At 36.0% G+C, this 14,916-nt stretch overlaps 1 protein-coding gene across 3 annotated transcripts in view; it reads left to right on the top strand.

Moving 5' to 3' along the window:
• LOC145674442 (uncharacterized) overlaps nucleotides 1–14,916 on the top strand; it is a 71,198-nt gene that overhangs the window by 5,911 nt on the left and 50,371 nt on the right. For 2 of the 3 annotated variants that reach the window (XM_081744506.1, XM_081744505.1), the window contains exons 3-4: nucleotides 3,731–3,940; nucleotides 5,423–5,539. In XM_081744506.1, coding sequence (XP_081600632.1) covers nucleotides 3,731–3,940; nucleotides 5,423–5,539 — 327 coding nt within the window. The remainder of the gene's footprint in view (nucleotides 1–3,730; nucleotides 3,941–5,422; nucleotides 5,540–14,916) is intronic. The other variant, XM_081744507.1, reaches the window with a different exon arrangement.

Raw genomic sequence — 14,916 nt, 5'->3', positions numbered from 1 at the left:
TACTGCTGGCTGCTGGGTTTGTGCGGGTGGATTGCACGTCACTGAAATTAACGTTAGATTTAAATTGTGTACATTTCATACGAAAACAGTATTATAAAATAATGAAAATCAGTAACACATTCATGGACAAACGTCTACTAGGTTTCTTTCTTGCTGTATCGTGTGGATAAAAGAGAGAAAAAATAAAAAAGCGCTAAAGGAGATTCCACACATCCATGTCCATGTACAGTCAGCAACAAAAGTTCTTTCCGTTTGATGAAATCAGTCCCGTAAAGATCTTCAGAATACAAAGACAATTTGAGTACAGTTTTCAGTAAACTAAAAAGAGTGTAATTTTCTGTACGGTTCCAGCCATGCTACCGTTATTTATAAAATAAATTTTACCAAACGGAAAGAACTTTTGTCGCTGACTGTACACACTTGAAGGACATACAAAATACCGACGGGAAAACTGAAGACTTAAACAATTTACTAAGAAAGTTGTTAACAGGAGGGTTCAGTAAGAAATCATGAGAAACAGAAAGTACTATACTTACTACACTTAGTGTACTGCTGTCGTTGGTTTGAGAAGACAAGTGAAATGGAACTAATCTTTACAACAGAACACAGACACTTTATATGCTACTCTCAATCATCTCTCATACTATGGTAACATAACATGCATTACTAATTGTCAAACTAACTTCGGAGAAGATTTGAATGACGAGTGGTAGCAACGTGTTTGGTCACGTCTGGGCTATCCATAACAACCTATTTAGGTTTCTCTCTCTTTTTTATTTCCTTTCTTTCTTCTTTCTTTCTTGCTTTCATGATTTCTTGCTTGCTTTCTTGCTTGCTTGCTTTCTTTCTTGCTTGCTTTCTTTCTTGCTTGCTTGCCTTTTTTCTTTCTTTTATTACTTTCTTGCTTTGTTACTTACTTACTTACTTTCTTTCTTTCTTACTTACTATTTTCATTAGAAAATATGTAACACTTCAGTCCGACATCTGACAGTAATGAAGAAGCTATGCTTTTCGAAAATCCCGACGTGAGCCACCGGTGGCGCATGCCATTCTCCCTTCAGCGTATTCAAAATATACATTTACACCGTGCTCTTGGGTTTTCTCGGGGTTCTCCCGTTTCCTCTCACTTTCTTCATTCCACCATTTCATTCATTTTTCATCATCACCGTCTTCTTGAACCTAACACGCATAACCGTGGGACGTAAAACTCAAAGATTTCATTTCATTTCAAAATATACACTTACCACAGTGCAATAACATAGAAGGTCCGTAACACTGTTCTACTTTTGTGACTAAAAACCCGAAGGCAACTTACAGCCATGAATAAAGATCGTGTACCACCGGTGGCGCACGTCAGGATGAATGTGTTAATTTTTCGCACTAGGTTTTTAACTAACTATAACTTGATTAAACTGAGCTATAGAACATAATGTATGATTTAAATTGTCATATTTCCAAACTTTTGTTAGAGTTACATTACACATTTTCTTTTAACAGTAGCTTTCATGAGTAAATTTGATCTAACAGAAATATTCACAAAAAATAAATGAACCTGTTAGACTATAAGATACATATACTTGAGGCCGTATCCTACATTTTAACTACGCATATTTGTTAATTTTATTGGCTATTTATGCACTGCTCCCTATTTTTTTTTTTATTTTTTTATTTATTCACTGTACATGACAACAGTAATTAGTATGTTGTCAATACTTCCTCACCTCGGTTTTACGAATTGACTTCCGGTAAATACGTCGATTTTGGACTCCTACTTAATACGTACCTAACAGTGTCATGTTATCACACCAAGCAATTAGATCGTAACATTTTACGAATTAACATGTGAATTTCTCACAATAGGTGGCACTTCAATTATTCACCGTCTGTCTGCTTCCAGGTCGTCACACAAACAGTCCGGACAATTGACAGTTGAAAAGCATGCTCAAAAACAAAAAAGCTTGTGATTGGTTATTCGAGATGCTCTGTCCAATCAGAAGCGAGATTTAATCCTTACAAGGCAAAGGCAAGTGCTGTGATAGGTTTGGGACCGTAAGACAATACGCAAAAGACAATTCTCATATTTGTATAGATAGGGCTTCGTTCTGCACACGCACACAAATGAGTATTTTCCACACTCGATGCCAATCGGTTCCCAAAATAGTAAAAGGATAAAATATCAGTGGTGCTAACTAGGGATGGGCAAAATCGGTTTCTGGAAAAAACGAAATATGAAAAACCGATATTTCGGTTTTCTCCAAAACTAGTTCGTTTTTTCACAGAAACAGTTTCCGGTTTTCTCCGGAGAACAACGAAACAGTATTCTGGTCAGAAGTAGAACCAGTTTTGAGAAAACTGAATCCGGTTTCGATGAAAAACGGAACCGGTTTTGAAGAAAACCAAAACCGGATTTGATGAGAAACCAAACTGGTTTTTGAGAAAATCGAAAACCGGATTCAGTGTAAACCGAACCGGTTTGGGAGAAGACCAAAAGTGGTTTCGGCGAAACACCGTTTTATTGAAAATTTTCAAATACCAGTTTCGGTTCTCCTAAAATCCGAAAACCGAAAAATTGTTTTTTGTGCCCACCGCTAATCCTAACTTTGTCACTTTTACCAAACTGGATGAAAAGAAAGATTGTATAATAAAGTTTTTATTTCTTGCGAAGATGAGAGTATAATATCTGTAGCAGTACAGTGATAGTAGATTATCATAATTCTGGTCGTAATATAGCATTTAACGTCAGAGAATTATTTTCAATGTTGAGGTCTGACGATATAATACATGTCATCAGATCAGGAAATCTTTGTGGTAATCTGTACTGAAATTAATAATAATATGCAATATATCGAAACACAAAGTGATTTAGGAATAAGGAGCTCAGTCGTTTGGTTCCCTTTTCTTTCTGTTAACAGCTGCTTACATCCTTATTGTCTTTACTATTGAACTGTAACATTTTTACGCCTTGTGTTTCACAAGGCAATAGAAATGGGCGATGATTATCATCCTCATCGGTATTCTGCCATTAATGGCAAGTCACTTGCCGTAACTGAGAAGCATCCAATCTCCACGGTCTTCCACTAACCTCTTCTTTAACACCTACGATCTCTCTGTTTTGATATCGTCCATTAATTGTAGTCTCCTTCTCCCTCTCCCTCTCTTTCCTTCCACCATACCCTCCAGGACGTCCCTCATGATACAGTTCCTTCTTAGCCAATATCCCAACCAGTTTCTCTTCTTCTTCTTAATAATATTTATTTCTATCACTCTCTCATCCGTTTTCCGCTCCACCCAGCAAATTCTTTCCATTCTTCTCCACACCTACATTTCGAAAGCTTCCAGTTGTTTTTCATCATTTTTGCTTAATGTTCATGTTTCTGACCAATACAGTACAGTAATCCACACGAAGAATTTTATGATTTCTTTTCTCAACTCTTTGTTCAAGGTCATGGGCGAAATATTGCTAAGTTCTCCTGTTTACAACATGTGCATATAAATATGTATTTATTTATTTGGTATTATTATTATTATTATTATTATTATTATTATTATTATTATTATTATTATTATTATTATTATTGATAACCCTAGTATTCACCAAATATATATATATATATATATATATATATATATATATATATATATATATATATATATAGGTTTGACTTTTTATTTTATAAAGCATGTAAAATTCACGAATTTGGCTTATCACGTCTTCGATTTTTAATTGTAGATACATCTGGAGCATCCAGTGAAACAGTTTCGCCTTCAGGGAGCGTTCCTACAGCTTCAGCTTCAGGGAGCGTCCCTGCAGCTTCAGCCTCAGTGAGCACCGTTTCCTTTAATGCTCCTATTTGCATGACTTTCCGGAGCTCGTCTGCAACATTGGGAGCTTCCACGAAGCGAACTTTGGAGGCTGTTCTCTCACCGGAGCATGTGAGACGTAAGTCATACAGTACTTGATAGTATGTACAACTTGTAATTACTAATGAGACTGTGGGCAAGGGTTAGGTAAGGAAAGAACGTAACCAACTCTTTTTCGTCTTCTATTAAAAGACTAAGCCTTGGCTTTGTAGCCACGGTTTCCTATTTTCAGCAGCCCTTTTCAACTCCTTGTAGGAATTACATCCCATCTCATTGATCATATTTGTAAGGCACGATGTTCTCGGTCTCCTTTCGTTTTCTTTCCTAATATTTTGCCTTCGAAAATGTTTTAGAAGAAAGTATCATGTCTAAGTAAGTGACCAATGAGTTTTGCTTTACGTACTTCTATTACTTTGATTACTTGTCTTTTCTCATTCACTTCTTAGAGTACCATCTTATTGCTGTTCTTTTCAATCCAGCTAATTCTGGTGATTCTTCTCCAAAACCACATTTCCGCTACCTCAAGACAGGCTTTCTCCTGTTTCGGTAACATCCAGGTTTTGCATCCATACGTCAAAACACTCTACAGAAATGTTTTTATAAATTTCTTTTTAGTGTGGAAGTTAATATGCTTATTGAGGAGAAGGTTCTTGTTCTGAAAGACGTTCTTGGCCAGTGCTATTCTTCTCTTTATTTCACTAACACATTTGTTGTTTTCTTCTATATTGTCGAGATAGCAAAATTCGGCCACTTTCTTGAGTTTGTCTTGTCTTCACTTTTTTGTCGGCTTCTTCCTTCACCTCTCTTCTTATTTATAATCATGATTTTGGTCGTCTTGGTATTTATTTTTAGCTTGAGCTTAGACTCTGAGCATTGTATTTAGCTCGTCTTCTGAGTATGCTATTATTGCGATATCATCGGCAAATCTGATGCATAACCAACTAACTGCTCATATTATTAACCAACTGCGTGCTTCCTATCTACACGTGTAGGGGGATGAATGTTGGAGCAAACAAATCTCGAAGCAGACATGAAAATTTACTACAATATAGAAGAAAAGATTAAAAAATAATAACACAACTGAATTTAATGAAAGTAGATTACAAATTTTGTTTATCGATTTATCAGACATGCTGATGAATAACTAGGTACTCGTTGAATAAGAAAACTGTAAGAAAGAAGGGAAATGTGTGAGACACGTGCAGCTTAGTCGACATCGTGTCTAATCCTCTAAATTATAGCAAGGTGTGAAGTCTATTAAGTTCTGTCATGTAAATTAAAGCACTATTTTTTTCCGTAGAGTATATTACGAAAAATAAAATAATCACTGGGAAAAATGAACGTGTTGAAGTTCGTTTCGAGAATTTTTGCTTCAGTTTCGGTAAAATTTTTGCCTTTTTCGACCTGCAATGCCTATATTGCTGAAATATCAAATATTTCCACCTTCGATTTGTTTTTCTTTTTTCAAACTAAAGGATTTCATTATAATAATTGCATAGATCTCGTGTTTCAATAAAGGTTTCACTTGCTTCCTTTTTGTTTTTAATTACTTTATGCTCAGGTCAAGGACAAGCTCCACCCATGTGTAGAAAGGATGCAGCCGCCAGAAGTATGAACGAGCTTATGCGAACTGAGCAAAAATTCGAACAATTGTTCCAGTGCTCAAGAGCAGAAATAAGTGAGTGAAATTGATTCGCATGTTCTTGGATGCTATAAATACATTGCATGCGATTACATGTGGGGAAATGGAAAGACTATTTTTTTTCTTTTTCTTTCTTTCTTTTTTTTAAAAGTATTTTTCAAATATCATATCATTTGTCAATTAACAACTTTACAAATATCTTACCATGCAGAACCACAATTATTCCTTATGATAGACTGCCAAAATGTATTTATTAATTTATCTTCTGGTTTGAAAGTAATCAATAGTGTCTTTTTTCAGCTTTTACGTGTAGTGCAGCCTTTCCCAACCTGTAGTCCGCAAGACGATCTTATTGTTGTCCGCAAGCCAATCTGAGAAAGGCATACACACGAGTGAGAAATACACCATTCTAAGTTAAATGGTCGATCGCTTAAAAGTTACTTTCTTTGATCCTGACATCAACCATCACATTAAATGAAGTTGTGTACCTCGGTGAATCATACACTTATCATTTTAACTTGTTTAAATTAATACATTTTATTTTTCTTCTATATCTGATGGTTAGGCTATTGTGATTTAGTTTTGTTTACGTAATGGATTTATTTTTATATTTGAAACATCTTAGTCAAGTTGTCCCACCCCAGGTTTGAAACCCAGGACCACTCGATTTCGGAATAAACATTATACCACTGCAAAGAAAAACAAAAACCTCATACCCCCACACATGGGGCAGAAATATAAATACTAACCATATATATTGCAAGTGGTCCTTCACATGTATTGTAGACTCTAAAGGGGGACGCAGTGTTGAAAATGTTGGGAAAGGCTGGTGTAGTTTAAAACACTGTATTGTTTTATAAAATGGTATGAAATAGATAATTTATTTATTAGAAATAAATTGAAAGAATTTCGTGCTTTCTTCTTTAAAGGTCATTTTTTACAAACCACGTTCAGATATGTTTCTAAATTTTTTAAATAATGTACACTCATGTCCAAAATTATTGTCGCGTATCTATAAATATGTTGTTGTAGGAATATAATTTGATAACGAATTCGCCCAGTATGTGTATAATCGACAGAGACATGTATATGTCAAATTTCATGTCAAAAGAGCAGTAAATAAGGACAATAAAACGAAAATAAAATTTTCTTTGCCATTTAGCAATATTTTGTTTTATTCATTTTAATTTTCATATTTATAGTTCTTTTCCTCCAAAATTTACCACAAATATACATTTTCCGATTATACACCTACTAGCAGCGTTCACCCCGCTTCGCTGCGGTCACCCCGGAACGCAATAAACTTTGTTACTTAGATAATTTTTACTTTTTCGCTTTCAAGTGATATGATAAAAACCATAGAAGATTGCACTAATGTTAACATTATATCGCCCGTCATTTATGTTAACCCGCCCCGCTTCGCTGCGGTCACCCCAACCCGCCCCGCTTCGCTGCGGTCATCCCGGAACGCAATAAACTTTGTTACTTAGATAATTTTTACTTTTTCGCTTTCAAGTGATTTATAGCGCCTGTCATGTATGTTAACCCGCCGAGTCACAGGGTCATGCGGGTTGCATATAAATACGTTTATTTTTATACCTATGATGAACTAATAACAAAGGATTTGTACGTATGGACACCTGAATGGTCAATTATCTCAAGACACTGGTAATTGAAAATTAAAGTGATATGATAAAAACCATCTAGGGTCCAAATCCTAACAACCCCCCAAAAATGAAAGAAATTCGTTCACCCGTATTAGCGTGATGAGCGGACAAAGGATTTTTTGTACGTATGGACACCTGATTGGTCAATTATCTCAAGACACTGTTAATTGAAAATTAAAGTGATATGATAAAAACCATCTAGGGTCCAAATCCTAACAACCCCCCAAAAATGAAAGAAATCGGTTCAGCCGTATTAGCGTGATGAGCGGACAAAGGATTTTGTGCGTTCTCTTTTATATATATAGATTAACAGTATTAAAAGTACCCTGCAAAATTATTATCAAATTATATTTTTACAAGAAGACAGCTATAGATATGCGACAATCATTTTGGACATGAGTGTACATGACTTAATTTCAGTTGTTGAAAGTTTCAAGTTAGATTTTTATGCCTATTTTACTATGTATATTTTTAATTTTTCGTGTCTTGTTTCCTTGCTTATTTTGCATATTTTTAGTAACAATAATAAGAACAAGAAACAAAATGGATAGAAGAATAAAATGAATCTAAATTTTTAGTAGGGATAAAATGGGTATATAGAAAACGAGAAGAATTTTTTAAGGTGGGTTGTTAGAGAGAATGAATGCCAGGAACACCGTTACGAATGGGGTGATAATGTGCCATTCTGCCCGTTCATGCGCCAACCTGTTCCTGAAATACCTGAAACGACAAATTCTTCCCTTATGACCATCTTAGTCTTTCGTCTGGATTCAATTACTACATGATTTATCGTAATACAGGCCCATGGTTATCGACAGACGAACCCAGGACTACGTGTACCGAAGGTCCTCACGCTAGCAATTAGACTAACCTGGAGGGTTTTAAACCGACTGTCGTTCAGCTTGTAGCATTAGCTCTACATATCCATTTATGTAAGACCCAATTTCTTTTTAGCCGTCAAATTTAATCTCTACTTGAAACTACTCGTTTCTCTTCCTTTTTTCTTATAAGAACGTTCACTTTTGGAAGCGTTTTATCGTTTATTAGAAATCAACAGTAAAAACTATCTAAATCGAGACTCTGTTTTCCCATTCTTGGCCTATGCTATGCCTTTCCGTTACTTCTAACCCTTCAAATTGCAATATGTCTCTCTTCTTCCTGTTTTCTCTCCTTGTAGCGCTATTGAACTAACTCAAACCTAATATACCTATACGAGTATATGAACCTACTGAACTAACCTAATATGTACACACAGGGGACTTGTAATCCGACTTATTCCTTGAAAGGGATTACTCTACGTCTAACTTGGAAGGAATTTGTTGCTATAAACTTGGTATCAGCAACCATTGGTTTCGGAGCAATTTTCATTTTTCTTTTTTCTTTCTTTCAATTTGCCGACTTTTAACCAAAAACTGCAAGTTGTGAACAAACTGCTTTACTCTGACCATTGAAGTGATACTTTTCTAATAGCTGACTAATAAGCATCATCATAGACAGGGTTGTGAAAAACCCAACTTAAAAAAAAAGCCCAGTGGGTTTTATTGGGCAATATTGGGTGGTTTTATTAAATTTTTGTACGTATATTTAAAGCCATATTCCTACTTAATATACCATTTAAGCATATATTTTCTACTGTACACACGAAACTATGGAATTCCCTTGTGAGACTGCGGTAGTTCACGTCTGGGGCGGGTTCCTAGTTCGATCCCAGCTCCAGCCAAGTGCGTTTTGTGGTGGACAAACATCGTATGCATGGGGTTCTCAGGCTGGTTTCGTCATGCCACCATTATCCGTATAATCACAGTCTCCCTTAGCCGTGATACATAATCGTGAGACATTGAACTAAGCTTAGAAATAATAATAATAATAATAATAATAATAATAATAATAATAATAATAATAATAATAATAATAATAATAATGCACAAGGAATCCGTGAGTCCCATAAGTGTTTTGTGAGACACACTTTGCACCATTGACACGCTTATATTTCGATTTCTTGCAAGAAGTAAGTCCACAATTTTCTAGAGTAACAAAGAGGTCGATAGTTTTATGTAATACAGAATAGAAATAAAATCCCCTCTTACACTTATGATTCAAATCCCTGAGCCGGCCGTCCTGAGTTTCAGTTAAAACACGCGGGGCAAATACTGGGATAGTACCTCAAGTTCAGGAGCCAGAGTTAAAAAATGACTTTATTGAATGGATGTTGTTTTTCTAGATTTTTTTTAAAGAACTGAAATGTTGGACATGGATTTTTTTTTCTCATTTTCAGTTGCCAGTTTGGTTTCTTACAATATATTTTACGATTAAAGGGGTTTTGTGGCATAGAATAATTGTACTATGTTTTACATATTCCATCAGATACGCAAGAAGAATTAGAGAGTTCTCCCGATCTGATTGCCGTTAGTGTTGAGAAGATAGAGGTGTATCTTTAGTAATTTCCTTTTTCAAGTGAAGCGTTCTCTTTTTGTAATTAACTGACACATGGAGACAGACATTTTTATCTCTTTATATTAATACCCAAGTATATAACAAAAACAAAGGAAATATAGCTGCATTACTTTTGATTCCATACTAGCTGAAGTGCCCGTTCTTTGTACAGAGAGAATTAGGCTCAAGGAAAATGTTTGAGCCTCGTCTGCCCCTTAGGATACGCATATCAATAAAAGTGTAGTAAGATATTCTATTTCTGGCCTGAATTTTTAACCGCTTTTTCCCTTAGGAAAGTTACCTTTTCCTTCCCTTACGCCCTTTAAGGAAAGTTACATAATAATACCCCAGCTTGAGGTAGGTACTAAATATCTTCTAATACTCATTTCAAACTGTTCAAGCATTTCCCATGACGCGATCACAAACAACAGACAACATCGCTTTCAATGTGAACAAAGGAATCATAGAAAATCACCTCTTCCCCCTGAAAATGAAAATTTTCAGAAACACTATAACACATGCCAGCTTATTTTTAATAAAATGTTTATATACCGAGTTTAATCTTCCTAACTTGGCGAGCTCGTGACATACTTTTTTTTTTTTTTTTTTTTTAACATGAATTTTGAACTTCCTTTACTCCTCCTAGGATGCGCCCTTGAATCGAAGTAATATGAAAACCCCAGCTCTGGGTAGAAACTAACTACTTTATGTTCAAAAATTTATTTCAAACTGCTTAATCGTTTCCCCGTGTGATGCGATCAGAAGCAGCGGGTAAAATTGCTTTCAAATTATAGTAAATGCTTCCCTTTCCCACTTAAAATGGAAACTCTCAAAAGTACTGGAACACGGGTCCACTTACTTCTAGTTGGAAGCTTACATAAAAAATGTCATCTTCCTAACTTGACAGAATCGAGAGATACTAAGATTATCGCATAGATTTTGACCATTCGCTTCCCCTATAGAACACACATTTTAATCAAAGTAACTTGATTAAACATCTAGTTCGAAGTACGTGATAGCTGTATCCAAAAATTCATTCCAAACCGTTTAACCGTTTTCCCGTGTTGCGCGCACAAACAAAATTCTCTTTATTTTTATATAATAGATTACAGTTGAACAGTATTACAGTGAATTTGATCGACCGCAAATAAAATCCATTATGAATGATTCCCAAACCTTTGTTGTTTTCAATGGTGTTCTCTTCTGTTCTGGTTGTAAATACATACATTATGCCAATTTTGAATCTAGGCATACACTGAGAAGTACGATTAAAAGAAAGTAATTATAATCATATTACGATTAATATTTCATTCCAAGTTTTGAAATGTATTTTTTGAAGTGGGCTTTTTTTGGTTTTTATGTGGGTTTTACCCAATAAAACCCATTGGGGAATTTTGGACTGGGGAAAATCCCAACAACCCTGATCATAGTTATTCTGCCTTTATTGACAGGTCACTTGCCGCAGCTGAGAAGCTTCCGTGCTCCACGGTCTTCCACAAACCTCTTCGTCTTCCCGTGTGATCTTTGTTTTTATATCGTCCATTAATTCTAGCCTCGTTCGCCCTCTCTCTTTCCTGCCAGCATACTCTCGAGCACGTCCCGTGCTCGTGGGTTTTCTCGGGGTTCTCCCGTTTCCTCCCACTTTCTTCATTCCAACATTTCATTCATTTCTCATCACCGTCTCCTTTAGCCTAACCGGCATAACTGTGGGACGTAAAACTTAAGATTTCATTTCATTTCCTCGAGCACGTCCCTCATGATACAATTTCTTCTCAGGCAATGTCCCAACCAGTTTCTCTTCCTCCTCTCCATAATGTCTAAAACTGTTCTTTCCCCCTCCACTACTATTTCTAACACCCTCTCATTCGTTTTCCGCTCGACTCAACCAATTCTTTCCATTCTTCTCCACACCCACATTTCGAAGGCTTCCAGTCGTTTTTCATCACTTTTGCGTAATGTCCATATTTCCGTCCCATACAACACAACACACGAATCATTTTATAAGTCTTTTTCTCAACTCTTTATTCAAGGCCTTTTCTTCCTCTTTAAGGCTTCTTTCGCCATTCCTATCCTTGCTTTTATTTCACTTTCGCACTTCATGTCATTACTGAGAATACTAGCCAGATATCGAAAACTATTCACTTGTTTTATTTTCTGTCTTCCCACTTTTATATTTGTCAGAAACAGCTTCGTTCCAATCACCATGACTTTTGTCTTTCTAACATTTTCATCCTATAATCTTCAAAGCCCTTCCTCAAGTTTTCTAACACCCTATTGATTTTCTGTTTAGATTCTGCAACAAGCGCCATATCGTTTGCAAATCTTATACAGCTAATCATTCTACCTCCTACCGAAATGCCATCTTCATCATGTAAACTCTTTTTCACTATCTCTTCTAGATAGACATTAAATAGTGTTGGCGAGAGGCAGCATCTTCGTCGAACTTCCCTTCCAATTGCAATTTCCTCTGTCAGTTTCTCGTTGGTTCATATATAAGTTTCATGTCACGAATCGAAAATTGTATTATACCTTTTCAAAGAACTCCTTTAAATCAAAGTGAATAACTTACTTAAAAAAAAAATGTACATATTGCTAAAATGATTACCTCATTTCGTAAGCTTTCCACAAAGGTACAAATGTTACCAAGATTCGAAAGAGTTAGACAAGAAAACAATACACAGCGCACTGTAGAACTAATTAGATTCTTAAATTCACTTGAGCTTTTTGAGAAAGTTGTCATTGTGAAGAAGGAAGCGGGGAAAAAGTTAAAATGTTATGAGGTTTAATGAAACAATTCGATAATATATTTACAAATTATAAAACGTTCGAATTGCATTCCTTGATTGGGTATTCAAGCACGCAGCCTGCGACGTACTTCAGTCACTGTCATTGGCATTGAAGGCGTGTCTTTTACGTGCTAGGCGGATGCCAAGTTCACATCTCCCAACTCTTTTACGGATACTACCGGTGTGCGGTATGCGACATATTTTGTGTGACCTCGACCGAGCCATGAGCTCCCTCGTGCCTAAGCGGTTAGCGTACATGCCTTTGGCGTGGGAGACCCGGGTTTGATTTCCCGTGGGAGCTCATTTGGTTCGGATTCAATTTAAAACTGTAGGTCTGCGTCTCATATAGCCTTGCTGCTGAGCAGGACGCTGAACTCACAAATCAAATCGACCGATCCATCTGAGTAGATAATTATTGTCCATCCACTGTTATACTTCTCGGTAAAAGTGGACTGGGCAGCCATCATGCTGGTAAACCAAGTCTCTTCTTGTGGCTATCGTCACTTGTTCCAATAGCATGGCAATTTTCTTTCTTAGAAACAAACAGAGAAACAAAAGCATATCTTTTATATCCTAATATGCTGCGACATTTTTCAAATACTTGACAAATGCAGTATTCTTGTAAAAAGAACTACTATGCCTTGCGCGTAATTGTTTTCGTGTATTCGAACATTTGTGGAGGTGGTGGTTCAATACCGATGAGTGGCGCGAAATCTGGATTCAACTTCACGAGACTTCAAAATTGGGGGTCACATGAAGAATCTGTTACAGTACACCAGTAGCAACCGTAAAAGAGTTGCAAGAGAGAGGATCTTGGCAGTCGCCTAGAGCATAAAGATACGCTCTCATCGCGAATGATAGTGACTTTATTACGTCGTAGGCTGCGTGTTTCCATGGGCAATCAAAGGGGGAATTCGAAAATAATTTGTAATTTTTAAGTTTATTTTTGATTTGTTTCATCAAACTTGATTACTTTGCAACCTTTTCCTCATTTATTTCTTTATACTGGCAACTTTCCCATGTTCAAGTTACGAATCAAATCCAAATTAATACTACAGCGCATTGTGTCTTTTTTTGTGTAACTTTTTCGAAACTTAACAACATTTATACCTTTGTGGAAAGCTTATGAAATTAAGTAGTTATTTTAGTAAGTTTTACGTGAAGTGTCTTAACGTCTTTTTAAGTTTTTCGTTTTGGTGTAAAGAAGTTTTTAGAAAATAACACGATTTAGGATTTGTGACTTTTTTTTCAGTTGTACTTCATTTGTCAGCTCTTAGAAAAATATAATTTTAGTGGTCAGAGTAAGAGTAGTTTGTTCAAAATTTGCAGTTTTTGGTTGTAAGTTGGCAAATCTCAAAGAAAGCATAGCTCTGCAAATTACTTCGAAACCACTGATGTTTGACAACCCGGTTCATAGGGACAAATTTGTTCCCAATTAGCTGTAGAATGACCCATTTCAAGGAAAAGGTCGAATTACCAGTCACTCTATATACATAAAGTCAAAACAAAGCAAAAAAAAAATATATATATATATATATATATATATATATATATCTATATCTATAATTGTGTACCTTTTTGGTCCTTATCTGGAGACGCGAATTACACTATGTGGCAACGTCACAGATAAAGAACCTGTCCAATGTACTTCAGATGAGTTCGGTTCATGTTCTTTTTCTTCGAGAATGTGACCCAAAATTTCACCCTCCCATAACACGAAAGCAGAAGCTTGCCCAACATAATATTTTATTCACTTAAATAGGAGTTCAGGGTATATCGCATGCTAAGTTTGATCCTGATCGGATAAGTTCGTTGTACGAGCTCGTATAATTCTTGTTTTCGAAAATATGAATCAAAATTTGACTGCCTATTACTCGGAAACCGAAAGTCTGGATAACATAATGTTTGGCTCTTTTATAACAGTTCATAATCGACCACCAAAGGCAAGTTTGATTCCGATTGGATGAGTTCAGTTGAACTCATACGATATATAGTGTTATTGAATTTTCATGAAAAAATCATATTATGGTCCAAAATAAATATATAAAATAAAAAGGAGGATCGTGATCACCCAACTTCGTTCCCAGTGTTTCTGTTCCCAACTAATTTATCATGGCTCAATATAAACCCATTCGGTTTTTAATCTTCTCTGCTTTCACCTCGACTAAAGAAAATATCTTACGTAGGAGGTTAAGCTCATTCCTCTTAAACATCGCGAAATACAGGGTCCGGCAAAGAGTCCTCCCGTATTTGGAGAGGGTGCTATGCGAGTTGTGATGCGGATACGGTGGCGGTATCGATTGATAGTGGCATATTCCATTTTCAGTAGTCTCAATGGCATCATGCGTTTGTTGTGGAGAAGTATATTCGTAATGGTAGATCTGTGATTAATACTCAGCAGGCATTTCTCATTCGGTTCGGATTTGGCCGATATAATTCTGTTTCGGATAGAAAAACTATTCAAGTTTGGGTGTCAAACTTTAGAAGAACAGGTCCTGCACTGAGAAGAAATTGTAAAATTCACAAA

The sequence above is a fragment of the Thermobia domestica genome, chromosome 17 (assembly GCF_964235325.1).
Source record: "Thermobia domestica chromosome 17, izTheDome1.hap1.1, whole genome shotgun sequence".
Lineage (NCBI taxonomy): Eukaryota > Metazoa > Arthropoda > Insecta > Zygentoma > Lepismatidae > Thermobia > Thermobia domestica.
The sequence above is the reverse complement of the archived record's forward strand: the minus strand, read 5'-3'. Positions and strand labels throughout refer to the sequence as shown.